A 20,704-nucleotide genomic window follows, 5' to 3' on the forward strand; every position below is an offset into this window, starting at 1 on the left:
TGGTTTTAGATGGTTTTTACCACTTCTTTAGCTGGTCTGGGAAAATCAGGCAAGACCAGCCGAAGAGAATAGGGCTGTTTTATTTTTTCCTCTTAAACCAGCCTTAACTGGCTTCCTGGTCTTAGCTGGTCTCTCAGTCTTGTATGATTAACCAAATAAATAGAAATTAATCAAGTGTTTATGGATTTTTTCTTTAAAAATGGTCCACATTACGCTAAATAAAAGACATCTCATTATTGTACCCAAGAAACCAACTGAAAACATCTTAAACCAGCCTAAACTGGTTTCTTGGTCTTACCCGGTCTCTCAGGCTTGAATAATTACCAAATTAATGGAAGTTAATCTAATGTATGTGGATATTTGCTTAACAAAATGTCCAAATTAAGCTAAATAAGAGACATTGCATTATTTTACTCAATAAACCAGCTGAAAACATCTTAAATCAGCCTAAGCTGGTTTCCTGGTCTTAGATGGTCTCTCAGGCATGTATAATTAAACAAATTAATGAAACAAAAGCATGTGTATGTGGATATTTGCTTAAAAGGGGGTCCAAATTAAGCTAAATAAAAGACATTGCCAAGAAACCTGCTGAAAACATTTTAATCCAGCCTAAACTGGTTTCCTGGTCTTATGTGGTCTCTCAGGCTAGTCTGTTAGCTGATTTTAGAGAGGTTTTGGACACTTATTGTCCTGGATGACCAACTAGCTGTCTAGCTAAACACCAACTTGACTCAGCTGGAAGATTAGCTAGAAAAGCTAAATACTGACATAGGCTAGTTTAAGCATTTTTTTCAGCAAGAAGTAAATATATTGTTTATGTCCATATCATTAATCATAAGCCTGTCACTAGCCTACAGAAAACGTCCAGTGTGAACACCTCCTTATTCATTCTTATTGCCTGCTCTCGCTAAGTGCCCTGTAGCAACTTGTTAGCATGTTTATATTAGCAACTTAAAGCACGTAACAGTTTCACATTTGAGGTGTCACTGTGTATAATCTATACTGTGGAACAAAATGTGGAAGTCATAAACCTCATTTTATTCTTAAATCTAAAACCACGTTTGCAAAGCCATTAGAAATCCCTGAGGGGAGCTGTTAGCAAAAATGCTAATTCACTTCCAGGTTGTAGAGCTACATCTCGAATGGCTAGAAACTATAGAACAACTGTCAAAATGGTTTATTGCCTTGGTCCTTTCATAAACATGGAGGAGATTTTAATTTGAGCCTTTTTAATCGCATCTAGCCTGAATTCAGGTAGACCTAGCTAAACAAAGTTTCTGGAAAGCCCAAAGTAAAGTGAATTAAAATCTGATTAAGTGAAGTCTCGGTGAAGGTCTACTGAACGTGAAGACACTATTTGGTCTTGGAAGATACAGAAAAGTAATTTATGTACTCATCGCCCTGTTTCACCTTCTTAAAGAACTTGTCTGGAGAGATAATGAGGGAACCTCTAATGACTTGCCTCACATGCTCCAAAAAATTAATCGAAACACCTTTGGTTACTCAGTACACCATTAAGAAGAACTGATAAGGATTCTGTATGAAAATGTACAGAGAAACTCATGTAGTAATTTTAGAACTATTAATTTAATTTTAGTTTCTGGAAATCGAGTCGTATCGATTTCATATTCATATGATTAATGGATATTGATCAAAACATCCAACTTATATATATATATATACCTTATTAACGATACCTCATTAACGATTTGTCCAGCAAGCATTAAAACCAGTATGTTTTAACAATTCAGATTATTCCCGTGGCCACAGTAATACCGAATTGATTAGGTAATTTTTTAGCATAGGTAAATTTTAGCCATTTAGGTAACGCGATCTTTGGCAAAAAGTTTAAGACTTGAAAATCACATAGCACCAGACAAAGATTTCTTAATAAATCAAAGTTTATTTGCTACTCTACAATACTGCTAAGCTAAAATAACACAAAACAGAGTACGTACACACACAAACACACATACACGCTGCAGGAAATTAATTGTTTTGATTTGCAGAGAGTTTAAGGTTCTAATGCTCGTTTCCAAGAATGCTCTAACTTCAACCTGAGGGAGTCACAAGCAAGGAACTTTACTATCTTTACTCTTAAAGATGAATGTAACCAGTTTCCAGCAGAATTATGAACAATTATTTGATTACTTGCTCTGAGTTGTTTCGTTCCTTTCCTGGATGAGGGAACCCCGGTGCAAATTGGCTGCTGAAATTGCTGTTGTGTGATGTCACTGGGGATGTTGGTTTCTCTGTGACGTGATGACGCTCTTAGGAAGTTAAAGGTGTTAAAGTTTCTTTGCTCAGAACTTTGAAGGTATGTGTGGATCCTCGCTAGATGGTATATGGCTGAGAGCGCTTATCGGCGCGATCAGATGAGGAGCCAAAGTTTCAAACAGCGCGCAAGCAGCAAGCTACTAAGCAAAGCTGGGCGTCTGTCTTTATCAGGCTGATTTCAGTCCGCCCCTTTTTCTGTTTGATCCAATCACAAGTGTTTCTGTAGGGCGGAGCCCCGCCCCGCATGGTTCAGTTTTCCGTGCGTAAAATAAGAATATGTCCTAGCAGATCCCTATAAGTGTTTTAATCATACATTATGATGATAAAAGTCAACTTTCATCCACACCGAATTATTGCTGATGCAACTAGTTTTCATTCAAAATCAAACAACAGGTATTTAGCATACACAACGTACATACCTTAATTCTATATACTACATGGGTTAATGCATCGATTAACATGCTACCTTCTAAATAATCACACCAAGTATATGAAAGGCATAAGATACAATGTTAGTATGTATTGTCTATTGAGTATATTGTTTTAATAGAAATAGGAATAAAGGAATATCTGTTGGCAGAGAGTCAATAAAAGTTTGGGTGTTCTTTGCACAAGAAAAAAGCATGAGTGTCCCGTTGGGTATGTATATGTGACACTTCAACGCCCAGTCTCATCATAAAAATGTCTCTCCTGGTTGATACAATCATTGAATTATGTGTTAAGCAGTCAGGAGGTCGTGTCCAGATCCAGAGGTCTTTGTCCTGTTTCTGGTTGAATTATGTTTAAGTGATAAGAAAGCCACAGTAAAGTCCTTTTCTGGAATACGTCCAGATGCTCCCTCAAATTTATCCTGGTTTTAGAAGTCTCCTGAGATGAGGAGATTTAGGGCAGGAAATCGGCCAGCCAGTCAAATGCAGATGCTGGGAGTGGAAGTCTTAACTCCTGCTAAGGAATGTGCTGTCTTGAAATTATTTTGTGTGTGTGTCCTGGTCTACTAGGCACTACACTCATGTTTCACATTAAATTGGAGAAAAGGGTATTTAAATAAATACTTAACTCATAAAGTGGCTATGAAACTTTCAGTCTAGTGCGAACAATGGCTGGATACCATTCAATTTCATGCCTTAAACTTTAAAACGGTCAGTTTCCCAGACACTTTTGCTAAGAGTAGCTTTTTAACGTTGCTTTTTTCCCCTTACACTCTTTAGAAAGCTCTCTTTTTTTCAATGTTAAAAAAAATAAATAAAAACCATAATTATGTACTGCATTATCGCTAATGATACGGCAAACACCAAGGTCCAAAAAGCACTCTGAAACTGTATGTAGCCCTATGGGAAATTATATGCCATATCTCAAATGTGGTTAAAGAAAAAGTGTGCAGAAAGCAGATAGCTTTGTAGAGCAACGACGCAGAGTTAATGATGCTAAAACAAGTTCTTTGTAACGCATTTGTTTTTTTTTCTGCACCGTAGGGAAATGCATTAGTAAGGACTGGGTGTGTGACGGAGACATCGACTGCGAGGACCAATCGGATGAGGAGGGGTGTGAAGTGTTCGTCTGTAAGCCTCCGAAGTACCCCTGCGGCAATGACACTTCTGTGTGCCTCCCGCCAGAGCGAATCTGTAACGGCTGGAGGGACTGTGCCGACCATTCCGACGAGGGACCCTACTGTGGTGAGTCATGGGATGTGGGTTGTTAGTTAATGCTGACCGGCCCCTGACAGAGATTGTGATATAAGGATTAATGTGATGTACAGTAGACGCGTTCATGAATCAACATCCTCGTTGGAACAACATTGCTGTCCACCAATCAGATTTGCAGGTTAGGTTTAGAGGTAGACATGGGTATTTAACGTATCTATCTATCTATCTATCTATCTATCTGTCTGTCTGTCTGTCTGTCTGTCTGTCTGTCTGTCTGTCTAGATTTTTTTCCTTTTAATAAATGCCTGTTTCTTCCTTATAATTGATACATAAATACTTGCACTTTGTAAGAAAAATAAAATAATAATTATTTTTTTTCAATCTATTATATTTAAATTAAAATGATTTAAAATAATTTTACATGAGAAAGGCTTCCATACATATCTAAGTATACTTAAATAAATAAATAAAAGTTGCTCAAAAATAACAAAAATAATACTAAAAAAAAAATCTTGTAGTAACAAAAAAATCTCAGTAAACCTTATTTTTGGCTTAAATCACTGAAAAAAAGGAAATAATACAAGCGTTATAATCCATGCATTCTATTATTATGCAAGATATTAATAAAATAATGATAATAATAAAAATAATAATAATATTATATAAAAAAATATTCAGTAGTGTATTTTAGTCATCTACTACTACTAGTTCAAGTTTATTTATATAGCGCGTTTTACGATACAAATCGTTGCAAAGCAGCTCTACAGGGAATTAAGTTTCCACAATATATTTATATATTGCAGAACCTTAATATATTTAACTTATGGCAAAATTTGGTAATTCTGTATGTTGTCTGAGCTTTGGCATTCTCTGAGGTCCTCTAAAGGGGTTGGCATCATCTTTTCTCAGGTGTTCGGTCATCTCAGATCATTTAAGGGTTGGATCCAGACTGAAGCTTCTGTAATTCCTAGTTACCATGGGATGTTAATCCCGTGGCAGAAACAGAGAAACAAATAGAGACATAATTAGCGTAGCTGCTGTTCCATCTAAGCAAAAATGATTTGTTCAACCCAAACTAAAGAATAATAATAATGTACATTTGATCAGATATAACTGCAGTACAAGATTATAAGATGCATTATGTGAATGCTTGGCTAAAGAGATGTGTCTTTAATCTAGATTTAAACAGAGAGAGTGTGTCTGAACCCCGAACGTTATCAGGAAGGCTATTCCAGTGTTTGGGAGCCAAATGTGAAAAAGCTCTCCTTTAGTGGACTTTGCCATCCTAGGTACTACCAAAAGTCCAGAGTTTTGCGACCTTAGGGAGCGGGTTGGATTGTAGCGTGGTAGAAGACAAGTTATGTACGCAGGAGCTAAACCATTTAGGGCCTTATAGGCAAGTAATAATATATATTTTGTAAATGATACGGAACTTAATAGGTAGCCAGTGCAGAGACTGTAAAATTGGGGTAATATGATCATATTTTCTTGACCTGGTAAGAACTCTAGCCGCTGCATTTTGGACTATCTGTAGCTTGTTTATTGAAGATGCAGGACAACCAGCTAGCAGTGCATTACAATAGTCCAGTCTAGAGGTCATGAATGCATGAACTAGCTTTTCTGCATCAGAAACAGGTAGCATGTTTCGAAGCTTGGCAATGTTTCTAAGATGGAAGAATGCTGTTTTTGTAACATGGGAAATATGAATTTTGCTGTCTATTATAGAGCTGAAGAGCACACTGAAAACTGGCCTCTGAGGATGTGTGAGAGAAGAGAAACAGACTCTGGATGGTCTTTTTTGCTGTTAGTAATGACTGAAGAGACTAATATATATATATGTTATCCACCGTCTACTTGTGAAACGCCTTATTTTTGGTACAGAATATGAATCAAATATGAGGAATGATGCAACAAATTCAATATCTCTCATACTCCCCAGTCATATGACATTTAACTGAAATATCATCAGATATCGGTTCCGTCTGTCAGAGAGGAGATTTGACTGTGAATTTATTTCCTCCTTTTGACCAAAATAATTAGGTTTTGTTCCAACAGGCAGCAACAATCCAGCTTAAATCAGTTTAATTGTTTGTAGCAAAAACCACATAGAATTTGATTTTAACAAACCTCATCCAAACCTAATCAATATGTGGCTTGAAATCAAGTTACAATCCGGTGTATTTCAGATCAGATCAGGTTTTGTTTTCAGCGTTTGGGATGTGACTGCAGTAATGGGGTGGGATGTTTGGGATGTGACTGCGTCTAAAGCTAGAATATTATACAGTCACATAAAGCGTATTCAGCTGAATTCCCTCTTTTATGCACACATGTGCCGTTCTCTTTGTAATGAATAGTGAATGAGCAAAGGATCGAGCTGTTTTGAACACAGCATGTGTCAAATTTTCTCTTTTTACAATGACAGCTTCTTTTGTATGTCTCTTAGCGTAAATCATCACTATGGCAACCATGCCAGATGCCGGATTTTGAGTACACTATCTACAAAAATGGAGCAGATTTGAATATTTAATTTGATCTTTTTAATATAAAATATTTAATTTAATATTTTATACATATATTTTAAGAAATTGTAAAATTATTTATTTATTTCCCCCCATATATATATATATATATATATTTATATTTATTTATCTTAACATCCTTAAATAAAAAAAGCAATTGCTATCTACTTGTTTTCTGAGATTTTCTTGAATCACGTTCATATCTTAACCCATTTATAAATTGTTTTTTTTTTCATTAAATTATGTTAAATCTATCTTTTAAATAATGTTAAATGATGGGAAAATGTTTGCCATTAAGCTAAGAAAAATGCATTCAATGTATTTTCTGAAAATGTCTTACTATGTTAAGAATTTTGCTTCTCAAAAAAGTATTATTAATTAATGAATGTATTTATTTAAAAATAAATAAAAAAAATAAATAATTTTGCCATTTAAGCTAAGAATAATGAACTTAATTCAAAATACATTTATTTTAATATAAATTGTTTTATATTATTATCGTTTTATTGCATTTTATCTTTATATCTCACTGGCCTTTAACTAAATGTGTCATTTGTGTTGGTGCTGAATTGAAAAGCTGTAGCACAAATTCCAGCATGCGCAGGTTCAGCGGGCCTGAAAAGAGCATTTAACATTGCATTTTAGTCTAATGCCTCTATTAATTTTAAAAGGGCCAATCAAACCCCCATTAACTTTAAGCACACTCTCAATGTCCTGCTAAAATATCTTGAATATGGCAATGAAAGTTGGGCTGAACCCAAATCCTGCTAGCCGCTGGCAGAGATGAATGCACTCGCCCTGGTCAGGATAAACACAAAACCGTCAAAACCCAGTGGTCTAGAAACATTCCATAAAAATTTCTGAGCTAGATAAATATTGTTTAAAACAGACCTGGCCTGCACATAATAGGACTAATCATGATGAATGGGCCTCCAGATCACGTTCCCAGCTTTGTTGAGTGAGTCTTGAAGAGAAATAGGTCACCATTTTTTGTTCTTTGTTAGTGTGCAACTCTCAAATGCTCCAACCAGATTGTCAATGCTTAGCCGGTTCTATACTTCTATATATCTTTAACTATCAACAGCTTTTTTCCTGACCTCACTGGGCTTTGCAAGCTTTTGCCCTGTGGCTGCTTTTCTCTGTGCTACAGAAGACGTGTGAATGGATCTGCTGGCCTTTGGGGACCCAAATATTTTCCAATCTTCTTGATGCTATGGATTGTGAATTACAGTTTGTTTTTAATGCAATCCGATGAGATTTGACATACAGCTGGACCCTCACTGAATCTGTCCATTGTTGGGGAAAGTTACTTTTAAAGGAAAGCATTGCAATATTTTAATTCTGATTTCTCTCAAAACGAGGACAGAAGAGCAAATAAATGGGAAAACAAAGTAACTCTTTTCTTGTAATTTAAAAATGTGTTAATGTGTTACTTTACTAGTTACTTGAAAAAATATCTATCTATCTATCTATCTATCTATCTATCTATCTATCTATCTATCTATCTATCTATCTATCTATCTATCTATCTATCTATCTATCTATCTATCTATCTATCTATCTATCTATCTATCTATCTATCTATCTATCTATCTATCTATCTATCACGGAGTGACTAGAGGCAGGTGGAACCTTTTTTTTTTGGGAGGATGTTTCCCTGCCGGAACTGTACCGGTGTAACACCTGGCCGGTTCCGGTTGTCCCATGAGTTGTGAGTAAACGGGTGATTAGATGAGGAAATGAGTGTCAGGTGCGTGATGCGAGGGTGGCGATCGGCGATTGAGACCTGTAATTGAGACGTGGATTATAAAAAGACATGGTGGGGGATAAAGAGGGAAGGAAACCAGTGTGAGAGGGAGTGAGAGATCGCGAGGAGAGAAAGTGGGGCAGGGACGGATCTTTGCAGGCTGTTGATCAGTGAAGAGCCTGCTAAAGCTGTGAGTTATACGTACCCTCCATTCTCTGCCTGAGTCCATTGAAGAGCCTGTTAAAGCTGTGAGTTATCCGTACCCTCCATTCTCTGCCTGAGTCCATTGAAGAGCCTGCTAAAGCTGTGAGTTATACGCATTCTCCATCCTCTGTTTGAGTCCAGCGAAGAGCCTGCTAAAGCTGTGAGTTATATGTACCCTCTATTCTCTGCCTGAGTCCCGTGAAGAGCCTGCTAAAGCCGTGAGTTATACCTACCCTCTATCCTCTGTCTGAGTCTAGCAAAGAGCCTGTAAAAGCTGTGAGTTATACGAACCCTCCATCCTCTGTCTGAGTCCAGCAAAGAGCCTGCTAAAGCTGTGAGTTAAATGAACCCTCCATCCTCTGTTTGATTCCAGCGAAGAGCCTGTTAAAGCTGTGAGTTATACTATCCCTCCATCCTTTGTCTGAGTCTGCTAAGGCTTGGAGAACCTGTTAAAGCTGTGAGTTCTACGTACTTCCCATTCTCTGTCTGAGTTATTCCTCTCTCGCTGTCTTGGCCTGCTTCGAAGAGGATTCTAAGAAGAAGAACTGGATCGAGTGCCATTTTATCTTAAAAATACTTTTAATTCAATAAAGACGAACTTTGTATCTTTTATCTGATTGTCTGGTCTGGTGGTGTTCTCGGCTAGCTCCTTGAGGTGGTACGGTTCAGAGGGGCGGTGTAGAAAGGTCCGGTCACCCGCCCCGGCCTGTGACAGATTTGGCGTAGTCGGCAGGGTTTCCACCTTGAGTTGAGCGACCAGAGACCCCCCGATGGCAGACGAAGATTTGCCGGTGGGCCGGCCTCAAGTTACGCCTATCTTTATGGGTGCTCCCTGGGCCCAGAGGTATGGGGGACCAGGCTCGGAATTGAGCTTATCAGAATGGAAGGCTCAGGTCGAGTACCTGGCGGGACTTCAGGGGCTAAGCGCCCCACAGAAGTTACAGTTCGTCCTGAATTCACTTGAAGGCGAGGCCAAGAGAGAGGTGCAGGCCGCACCTGAAGAGATCCGAGCTACGGCCCAAGCTATTTTTGATTTCTTGGCCGGGCAGTATGGCGATGCCACTCCAGTAGCTGTCCTCCGGACTCAGTTTTTTAATTGTAAACAGGGACCCCGGCAAACTTTACGGGCCTTTGGTCTACGATTGCGGGAGCAGTTTACCAGGCTGAAGGGGAGATGTGATCATGGTCTGGGAGGAGAGGAGACCCTGTTGCGGGACCAATTTCTCCTCGGGCTCCGGGAAGGCCCTGTTCGTCAGAGCTTGCGGGTGCAGCTCCGCCGGGACCCCGGGTTGACGTTCGAGGATTTGCGGAGAGAAGCGTTGGCTCTGGAGTTGGACCATGCGGAGACGGCGGATCCCTCCGTTTGCATGGCCGCCAGTGGAACGAGCGACTCTACCCCTTTGGGGCTGTCCGATTGGAGGCACACCTTACGTGCTGACCTTATGAAGGATGTCCGTGAACAAATGACCGAGTTGTCTAAGACCCTTCTGGAGGAGTTCCGCCGGGAACGGCCTCCTCTGACTTTACCCCGGGAACGTTCTTACTCGGATGGGAGTCGAGACCCAGGAAGACGCCCATTCCAGCCTGCCGGCCCTAGATTCCAGTGGGACGAACAGGGTCGCCCGATTTGTAATGGTTGTGGAGAATCTGGACATTATCGTCGCCAGTGCGGCTCTCGCCGCGGTTCACAGGGGGGTTTTTAGAGTTACCGGCTACTGTGGGTCAAGTGTCCGGGACCCCCTCGATGGACCCTTCTTCATCTACTGGCTTTAGAGACAGTTTAGTCGGGCATTGCCCCCTTGTGGAGATTCAGGTGAACGGCGTTAAAGTCCGGTGCCTAGTGGACACCGGGTCCCAAGTGACTCTATTCTCCGAAAGCCTGTCTAAAGAACTGTTCAGTGCCCAATGGTTACAGGGGGCAGAGGCTCCTTGGCTTACCCTGTGAGGGGCAAATGGTTTGGACATCCCCTACATTGGATACCTGCTCACAGACTTTGAGATCCATGGGGTCACCGTGCCGCATAAGGGGGTTGTGGTTGTTCGAGACCCTTGCTTGGGGGCGCATCGAGCCCTTTTGGGCACGAATGTCATAATGGATTGTTGGGAGGAACTGTTTCAAGCTAGGCCCACTCGAGCCGCTCCGCCAGCCGAGAAATGGGAATGGAAATGTATTGTTGCCGATTGTCGCCGGATCCACACGGCCCGTTCCCAAAGAGACCGTGAGGATACTGGCCGGGTGGCTTGTCGATATGCCCTGTCTATCCCGGCTCGGAGTGAGGCTGTTATTTGGGCCCGGTTGCCTGCTCGGGCCTATGGACCGGAGGATTGGGTCCTTGTCGAGCCCCATTGGGATTGTCAGAGCGTGGAGGTGGCTCGAGGACTGGCCGTGGCCCATCGGGGCCGAGTGTCTGTGAGAGTACGGAACGTGAATCCTTATCCCGTTAACCTGTACCGCATCAACGACTAGCCCGAGTTACCTCAGTGAGCCCCCAACAAGTGAGAGAAGGTGGGGAGGTTAGCTTCTGTCAATTGAGCTCTACGGTGGTCGAAGTGGCCCTGAGGCGAGTGGACCAGCCTTCGAGTCTTTCTGGAGAGGGGATGCCGGCTCATCTTCGGGGAGAATCCCTGCGAGGAGAGGGGCTGGAAGAGAGTCATACCCAACAGTTCCAGGATTTTCTGGCGAAATGGCAGCACGTATTTTCTACACACGATGAGGATTATGGTCGTACCGATGTTGTAAAACATCAGATTCCTACCGGTGATGCCGCACCAAGTCGGGAGCGGTATCGTCCGGTGCCGCCAACTCTCTACTCTGAGGTTCGTACCCTTTTGCGGGGGATGTTGGAGAAGGGGATTATTCGGGAGAGTAGTAGCCCTTGGGCAGCTCCTATCGTCTTGGTACGAAAGAAGACTGGAGCCTGGAGGTTCTGTGTAGACTATCGTAAATTGAACCAAGTAACTAAGAAGGACGCCTTCCCGCTACCGCGGATTGAGGACTCTCTTACCAGCCTGACTCGAGCCGCCTGGTATTCTACATTAGATCTTGCCAGCGGGTACTGGCAGGTGCAGGTGGAGGAGGGGGATCGGGAAAAGACCGCGTTTACTACCCCCTTCGGGCTCTTTGAATGGGACCGGATGCCGTTCGGCCTTTGCAATGCTCCAGCCACATTCCAGCGGCTGATGCAGCGGTGTCTGGGCAGCCAGTTGGTGGACACCACGTTAGTATACCTAGATGATGTCATAGTTTATTACCCAGACTTTGAATCCCACCTCCAGCATCTGGAACAGGTGTTTCGGGCAATGGAAAAGTACGGGCTGAAGTTACAACCAGAGAAATGTCAACTGTTCCGTAAAGAAGTGAAATTTCTGGGCCACTGTGTAGGCGCCTCTGGAGTCTCTGTGGATCCTGAAAAGGTGTCGGTCGTTCAAGGATGGGACCCACCCAAAACAGTGTGACAAGTGAGATCTTTCTTGGGCTTCGTGGGGTATTATCGGCGTTTTATCAAAACATTTTCGAAGATCGCTAAGCCGCTAAATCAGCTCCTCACGGGCTCAGGTCGTCCCCGTGGCCGGGGGTCTCCTCTTGTCGCTTGGGCCTTTCAGAGGCTCAAGCAAGAGCTGTTACAGGCTCCCATCCTGGCATATGCGGATTTCACCCAGCCCTTTGTCCTGTATACTGATGCCAGTAAAATCAGCCTGGGAGCCGTGTTGGCCCAGCGGCAGCAGGGAGTGGAGCGAGTTATAGCTTACGCAAGCCGAAGTCTTCACCCCGCCGAACGAAACGATTCTAACTACAGCTCCTTTAAAATCGAACTGCTGGCCATGAAGTGGGCCATGTGTGAAAAGTTTAAGGATTACCTGTGGGGAGCCAAGGTGTTCGTAGTAACTGATAACAATCCTCTGGTCCACTTACGGACGGCCAAGTTGGGGGCAGTCGAACAACGGTGGGTAGCGCAACTGGCCAACTATGACTACCAACTTCAGTATCGACCGGGCCGGGAACACACTAATGCCGATGTGCTGTCCAGACTCCCGGAGGTCGAGGCCCGTGGTCCTCCGTTGGTGCCTTCCATTGGACGCAAGGAGGAGCTCATGGTAGGAGCTGTGGAAGCACCTGGGTCCCATTTGGAGGAAGCCCCCGTTAGTTGGGGCTGGGACCCACGGCGATGGAAGCAACGACAGGATGAGGATGTCGGTTTAGTGGCGATACGGTCCTGGTTAGCCCAGGGGTTATGGCCTGAGACGGCAGAAAGACAGGCCCAGACACAGGCAGTGAGAAAACTCCTCGGGCAGTGGGAGAGGCTCTGTCTGAGAGATGGGGTGGTTTGTCAGTCTATCCGAGACCCAGTGACGTATGAAGCTGTGTGTCAGGTGGTGGTACCCGAGGGTCAGATTCAGGTCCTGTTACAAGCTTACCACACCCAGTTGGGACATCAAGGGCAGGAGAGGATGGTGTCCCTGCTGCGGAGGTATTTCCACTGGCCAGGGATGGAGGCGTCCGTGAAGTCGTTCATCCAGAAATGTCAGCGCTGTACGCTCTTTAAAGCTAGAAAGGAGGTGCGAGCTCCGCTGGCCCCTATGCGGCCCAAGGCCCCTTTGCACATCGTGGCTATGGACTTCCTGACGTTGGGTCGACCGACGGATCGCTTCCAGAATATCCTGGTGGTAACTGACCTGTTCACGAAATATGCTTGGGCCATTCCAACTCTGGACCAGATGGCTATTACTACTGCAAACGCTCTGTGGAGGACGGTGTTTCAACCGTTTGGGTGCCCGGAGACCCTGCATTCAGATCAAGGGCCAAATTTTGAGTCCAAGATTGTCAAGGAATTGTGTCGACTTTATGGGTGTAGGAAGACTCACACCACGCCGTACCATCCTCAGGGTAACGGGGGGTGTGAGCGGTTTAACCAGACCCTGCTGGGCTTATTGGGGACGCTGGACACGGACCATCAGAGTAACTGGGTGGATAGTCTTCCCGCCCTGGTACAGGCCTACAACAATAGTGTGCATAGCACCACCGGGTATGCGCCAACTTACCTGATGTTCGGGAGACACGTGTGTCTACCCATGGATTTGCTATTGGGAACGGCTGCGGCCGGAGAGACGGGGAGTCTGACTGATTGGGTGGGCAGACATCATCAACAACTTCACTCGGCGTATGAACAGGTCACTGACCGAATAAACGTAGCCGCTGCCAAAAACAAGCGGTTGTATGACCGGACGGCATGGGAGGCTCCGTTACTGCCCGGAGAGAGAGTTTTGGTACGGGACAATCGGCGCCAAGGGAAGGGTAAACTTAGTGACCGGTGGGAGGCCCTGCCTTATGTGGTGCAACGTCAACAACGTCAGGAACTAACTTTTCTGATGTTCTAATTTCTCGAAGCCAGTATACTTGTTGACGTCCATCTCTCTCGCTGTCTTCCTGCCTGCCGTTTCCCACCTTTGATGTCGTCTTGAGTTCAAATTTATCGAAGACGAGGGTTTGGCCCCTGCAGATAAGAGCCGTTCTGATGATTGTGGGTTTACAAACTAAACATCATGTTGATTTGATTTTCCCCAAGTGAGTACTGTTGGTTGTTATCCATCTTCCCGGTTGTCCCTGAGTTAAAGTGCTATCGAAGACGGAGGCATTCGGTCGGAACTACGAGCAGAGGCCCTAGTTCACTGTGAGTGTGTGGATTGCAGTGTGTGTGGTGGACATTTGCACATGTGAAGTTTTCGAGTGCTTTGTTGAATACACGAGTGTGGGGAGTAAAGTTTGCCTTTGTTTGTGCCTTTGACCTGCTGGATTGCCTCGCTTGAGGGGCGTTGGGGCTTGCTAACCAGTGCTTGTTGAGTGTACATTATACAAAGCTGTGAGTTATACGTATTCTCCATCCTCTGTTTGAGTCCAGCGAAGAGCCTGCTAAAGCTGTGAGTTATACGTACCCTCCATCCTCTGTTTGAGTCCAGCGAAGAGCCTGCTAAAGCTGTGAGTTATACGTACCCTTTACTCTCTGTCTGAGTCCATCGAAGAGCCTGTTAAAGCTGTGAGTTATCCGTACCCTCCATTCTCTGCCTGAGTCCATTGAAGAGCCTGCTAAAGCTGTGAGTTATATGCATTCTCCATCCTCTGAGTCCAGCGAAGAGCCTGCTAAAGCTGTGAGTTATATGTACCCTCTATTCTCTGCCTGAGTCCCGTGAAGAGCCTGCTAAAGCCGTGAGTTATACGTACTCTCTATCCTCTGTCTGAGTCCAGTGAAGAGCCTGCTAAAGCTGTGAGTTATACGTACCTTCTATCCTCTGTCTGAGTCCAGCAAAGAGCCTGCTAAAGCTGTGAGTTATACGAACCCTCCGTCCTCTGTCTGAGTCTAGCAAAGAGCCTGTAAAAGCTGTGAGTTATACGAACCCTCCATCCTCTGTTTGATTCCAGCGAAGAGCCTGTTAAAGCTGTGAGTTATACTAACCCTCCATCCTTTGTCTGAGTCCAGCGAAGAGTCTGCTAAGGCTTGGAGAACCTGTTAAAGCTGTGAGTTCTACGTACTTCCCATTCTCTGTCTGAGTTATTCCTCTCTCGCTGTCTTGGCCTGCTTCGAAGAGGATTCTAAGAAGAAGGAGTGGATCGAGTGCCATTTTATCTTAAAAATACTTTTAATTCAATAAAGATGAACTTTGTATCTTTTATCTGATTGTCTGGTCTGGTGGTGTTCTCGGCTAGCTCCTTGAGGTGGTACGGTTCAGAGGGGCGGTGTAGAAAGGTCCGGTCACCCGCCCCGGCCTGTGACATATCTATCTATCTATCTATCTATCTATCTATCTATCTATCTATCTGTCTGTCTGTCTGTCTGTCTGTCTGTCTGTCTGTCTGTCTGTCTAAAAATCATTCAAGTCAAAGTCAAAATAATTTAACAATAAACAGACAGACAGATAAAATAATTAGACAGACAGACAGATATATAGAGCATAGACAGACAGACAGATAGAGCTCACACGGACGGACAGACAGACGGACCGACAGACAGACGGACGGATTAGTAGTAATTAAGCACATATTAATGCCTTATTCTACATGACCTTATTCTACAGACAGACAGACAGACAGACAGACAGACAGACAGACAGACAGACAGATAGACAGATAGATAGATAGACAGATAGATAGATAGATAGATAGATAGATAGATAGATAGATAGATAGATAGATAGATAGATAGATAGATAGATAGATAGATAGATAGATAGATAGATAGATTAGTCAAATGACAACATGACAAAACCAAGATGATAAAATCAGACCTTTTCACAGTCAAGATGGATTTTTTTTGTTTTTTTGAATATGACCCTTTAAACTGAATTTTTAAATGGTCTCTCAGTCCAAAAACAGTTATTATTCCCCTGCTGAAACGTTTTAAATTTTCTCTACTGTATTAGTAGCTTCGCTCAGACCTCACAACTCCTTGGCATCACTAGTGCCAGATTGCACCCTAGCTTTATTGAATGTACGTTCACTTGCCATTTTATACCTTTTCATGCTCCTTTCCCTCATCAATGATCCATTTCTGTTCCCCACATCTCTTCTGGCTGTGCTTTGTTGTTTTCCATTTGAGTGTTTAGCACATTTTTATTCACTCCGCAACTCCAACATGACTGCCTTGAGGTTTATGGATACATTATCCTCTGTCAGTGCTAGACACTTCATTTAAACCTTGAAACCACTTGATGTTCAAGGTGGTGTTACCTTGAATCCCTCTCTGGCCTCTTAAATTTTTAGGGGGAATCAAACCAACGGATTTCTTATAGTTGTTGCATAATTAATTGGGATACATTTTTTTAACATAAAATTATTTAATAGTCACCTTTCTATGTCTTAGTAGTTATTCAGAACTTGTTTTTTAATGTTCATTTGATTTTGTTTTCCCTTCAAGTGCACTAATATTGTACACAGAGGATTAACAAAGCCGTTTGCAGCAAATGCATGCTTTATCATCATTGTTAGAAATAGCATTATTGTGGTTATTACCCAAGTGGCTAGCTGCTATATTCTGCTAGTTGACAGTTTTAGCTAATACTTAACCACGTTTTTCCATTTAGCATCTTACCATGGGACCACTTCAGTCACATTACATCATCCAAATCAGTCTTCAGCTATAAATCACAATAAAGTGATAAGGGTGGAAGAGGCTTGTTTAGTGCTTCCGAGCTTTCACCGGAAGAAAAACTTAGAAGAACAGATATACTGGAAGAGCATACCTATAGTACACTGGGGAAAAAGAAGAAAAAAAGTTTTTCTACCTTTTATAGTAATATGTACCCTTAAGGTACTGCTATGAACTTATAAGGGTACTGCTATAGAGACAAGCTGTTGTACCCCTGTAGAGTCAATACTAGTAAGACCTTCAGAACACAAATTAAGATATTTTTTAAGAAATCCAAAAGCTTTCTGAACCTCCAAAGACAGCAACTCAGCAACCACGTTCAAAGCCCAAATGTAGTAGTAAGGACATTTTTTAAAAAGTCCATGTGACATCAGTGGTTCAACCTTAATTCTATAAACACTGGTCACTGGTCATCCACTCCCCCGCCTACAATCTTTGCCAGACCTGAGACTCGAACCCGCAACCTTGGGTTACAAGTTAGACTCTCTAAACATTAGGCCACGACATCTCAGTGTGGTATGGAAACAGCTCAAATCAGGACTGCAAAGCACTACAGAGAGTTGTGCACTTAGCTGAGCGCATCTCAGGGTCTGCTCTCCCCTCTCTGCAGGACATCTACCTCAAACGCTGCAAAAGTAGAGCTGTCAAAATTATCAAGGGCTTTAATCACCCTGGTAACCGTCTATTCACTTTGCTTCCATCTGGTAAGCGCTTCCATAGCCTGATGGCAAAAACTGAGAGACTTAGGAGGAGCTTCTTCCCCCAGGCCATCAGGCTCCTAAACTCTAACTCTGTGTCATAACATCACTTGACTCCATGTTAACATCACTATATCAATGAATTAAGCTATTCATAATTTTTCTCTACCTCATATTGCTGCTATTTACATACCTTGTACAACTTTTATGCACATTCTTTTGCACATTCCTGTTATATTACTATTTATATCAACAACATACTGACGTGCACATTTATATTAATATTTTTTTTATCTTTTATTTTATTATTTTTCTTAATATTTGTCTATACAATTGCACTGTCCTTGGAGCGGACCTGAATTACATTTCACTGCTGGTTATACTCTGTATAATTGTGCATGTGACAAATAAAAATCTTGAATCTTGAATCTTGACTGCCCAGAAGACATTGTTGAATAAAGTATTTTGTTTTTGTTTGTTTTATTTGCGCACAAAATATTCTAGTAGCTTCATAAAATTAAGGTTAAAACACAGACATCACACTTCCACTTTTCTTAGTGATATATGATATGACTTTGCGAATAAGTTAAATTTAAAAGGTAATTTTACTTTTACTAGTTATTTGGAAAAGTAATCTGAGAGTCACGTGACGTACTCATGAACCTAGTCGCACTTGAGTAGAGCTCCGTACGTTTGGCCCCTTTTTGCAGATTTTTTCGTTTTATTTTAAGTTTTATTCGTTAATAATACTTTTCCTGATGGCATACAATCGGAAACAGCAGGAGTTGTCTCCGTCAGCTTCTCCGAATAAGAAGAAATTCAAGCCACCAGACATGGAGTGAGATGGTAGACAAGATGGCGAACACTGTTACACACTTTGAGGACATTCATAAGTACCGAGTTGACGGCGATGCGGAATGAGTTCGCTTCTCACATGTCAGGTGGTTTAATGGTAGACTCAACCGGTTTTATTTTCAAACTTGTATTTTGTCTTATTATGCAGTAATTCTGTTTGATATCTATGACTGACCTTAATATTCTGAGTTGTAATATTAATGGCCTAAATGGCCCTCACGAACGTATAGGTTTCTGGATTTTTTCAGAAGAAGAAAGATTGATATAGTGTTAGTTCAAGAATCCCATTTGAAAGAGGAGGACATACACAGGTGTAATAATACGTTTTATGAAGTGGTATCTCACTCATCTTCAGATACTAAAACCAAGGATGTCCTAATATTGGTGCGGAGGACTTTAAATATTACTATTTTAGATGAAGGTTGTGATACAGATGGTAGAATAACACATATAAAAACAATAGTGGAGAATAGGAATATTGTAATAATTGTATTTCTTTCAGTTTATGCCCCTTGTACTCCTGACCCTACTTTTTTCTCTGTTTTTGTCAACCTATCTCTTGAAATTTTCGGATTTTGAAATTGTATTGGGTGCAAATACAAATTCTGTAATGTCGCATATCCTAGATGGATCTGGTCCAAGGGAATCACACTCTCAATCTTTTTGTTCTGACAAATTTCAACAATGTGTAACCTCATCCTCATTGGTGGATAGTTGGCGTTACGCAAGATTACGCAACAGTGAAAAGTTTGCTAATATTTCAGCAGTGAAATCTCAATCTGGGCTCATTATGACAGACCCAAAAACATTCATATCGCTTTCCACTCTTTTTACTCTAACCTCTGTACTTCTTCTGCTGATGGTGACCCTGACTCTTTTGCATCTTTTCTTTCCAACCTTGATGTTCCTAGGCTGTCAGATTCAGATTCAGAATACCTGGCTGAACCGATCACTCTTCAGGAGCTGGAGTCAGTCAGCAATCTGATCTATGAACAAAGGGAAATCCCGAGGCATAGATGGTATTCCAATAGAATTGTATGCTACTTTTTTGGTCAGATTTAGGCCCCCTCATGTTAGATATGATACAGTTTTCAGTTACTCAAGGCTCATTTCACCCATTTGTTAATATAGCTGTTATTTCTCTCTTGTTAAAACAAGATAAAGATCCGACTTCCTGTTCTAGTTACAGACCACTTTCTTTGATAGGGACTGGTGTTAAATTATATGCTAAAGTACTATCTCGTCGTCTAGAGAAATTTATGAATAGGCTAGTTCATCATGACCAAACAGGATTTATTAAATCTCGCTCCACTTCGGATATCTTACACAGGTTATATCATATTATTAATTCAACTAATATTTCGTCCTCCCCATGTGCAGTATTATGTCTAGATGCGATGAAAGCTTTCGACCAGCTAGAGCAGAACTATTTATGGGTGGTTCTACAGCATCTGGGTCTAGGATCGAGTTTCATAAATATGATAAAAGTTCTGTCCGCCAATCCAGCAGCCACTGTTCTCACAGGTGCTGTTCACTCTAACCCATTCTTTATACATTGAGGTACTCGTCAGGGTTGCCCGCTTTCTCCTCTGTTATTTGCCCTATCCCTGGAACCCTTAGCTCAAGCAGTCCGACAATTTGAAACTGTTTCTCCCATAAATATACTCATCATCATATTTCTTTGTTTGCTGATGATATCTTATTGTTTTTGGAGAAGACGTCACATTCTATTCCTCGTGTATTGAATTTATTTGACCATTTTGGATCTCTCTCTTGGTTTAAAATTAATTGGAGTAAGTCATGTTTACTTCCCCTCAATTCTAAAATTCCCAGGGACATGATTCCATGTCCCTTTCTATATCTATTCCATTGGTTCAAAACTTTTAAGTACTTGTTTAAGTACTTGTTATTTATTTATCTATTAATATTAATTAATTATTATTATTTATTTTATTTATTTATTTTATTTTTTGAAGTCTACCAGGTGTTGGGTTCTAAATTTGTACAGCTGCTTTTTGTTTTGCACTACTGTTCCCAGATTAAAATTCAATAAACAGTTGTTAACACACACAAAAAAAAGAAAAGTAATTTGATTACATAACTTGTGTTACCCCCAACTATCTGTCTGTCTTCATTCAAACAACATGACAAAACCAAGTTGATAAATCTTTTAAAACAGTCAAAGAGTTTTTGGATATTTTTTTTGAATATCATCCTTTACCCAGAATTTTTGTTCTCTTTGACTCATTGGATAAAAGCGGTGCTTATTCACCCATGTTTTTTATATTCTGATTTTGCGCATAATTTAAATAGTTGGATGGAAACCCAGCCAGTTACCCGCAAAAGCTAAAATCTGTCTACACCGGACGCGAGCGGCGCAACAAAATACTATAGAACTCATAAGCAGTGATGTTGTCTACACTGGATGCGACACCACGACACGACAAATAAGCTGCTGCTGTGTTCTATTTATGACGTATTGACACAAATTTCAAATGATTTTCAACAGTCGCTTTGTCACATCCAGTGTAGACAGATATTAACTTTTGCAGCACGGTGCGACATGACAACTGTTGTGTCCGGTGTAGACACGGTAAGCCTTTTGTTTTGCAGACATTTTCCT

The 20,704-nt window shown here is 41.8% G+C and overlaps 1 protein-coding gene across 1 annotated transcript in view; it reads left to right on the forward strand.

Annotated features, from left to right (window-relative positions):
* Window positions 1-20,704, forward strand: part of LOC306874752 (low-density lipoprotein receptor-related protein 1B-like) — a gene marked incomplete at its 5' end in the record, with an annotated part of 280,259 nt that overhangs the window by 109,443 nt on the left and 150,112 nt on the right. The window contains one exon of the mRNA XM_079424987.1: window positions 3,750-3,950. Coding sequence (XP_079281113.1) covers window positions 3,750-3,950 — 201 coding nt within the window. The remainder of the gene's footprint in view (window positions 1-3,749; window positions 3,951-20,704) is intronic.

This window comes from Barbus barbus (assembly GCF_936440315.1).
Source record: "Barbus barbus genome assembly, chromosome: 9".
Taxonomy (NCBI): domain Eukaryota; kingdom Metazoa; phylum Chordata; class Actinopteri; order Cypriniformes; family Cyprinidae; genus Barbus; species Barbus barbus.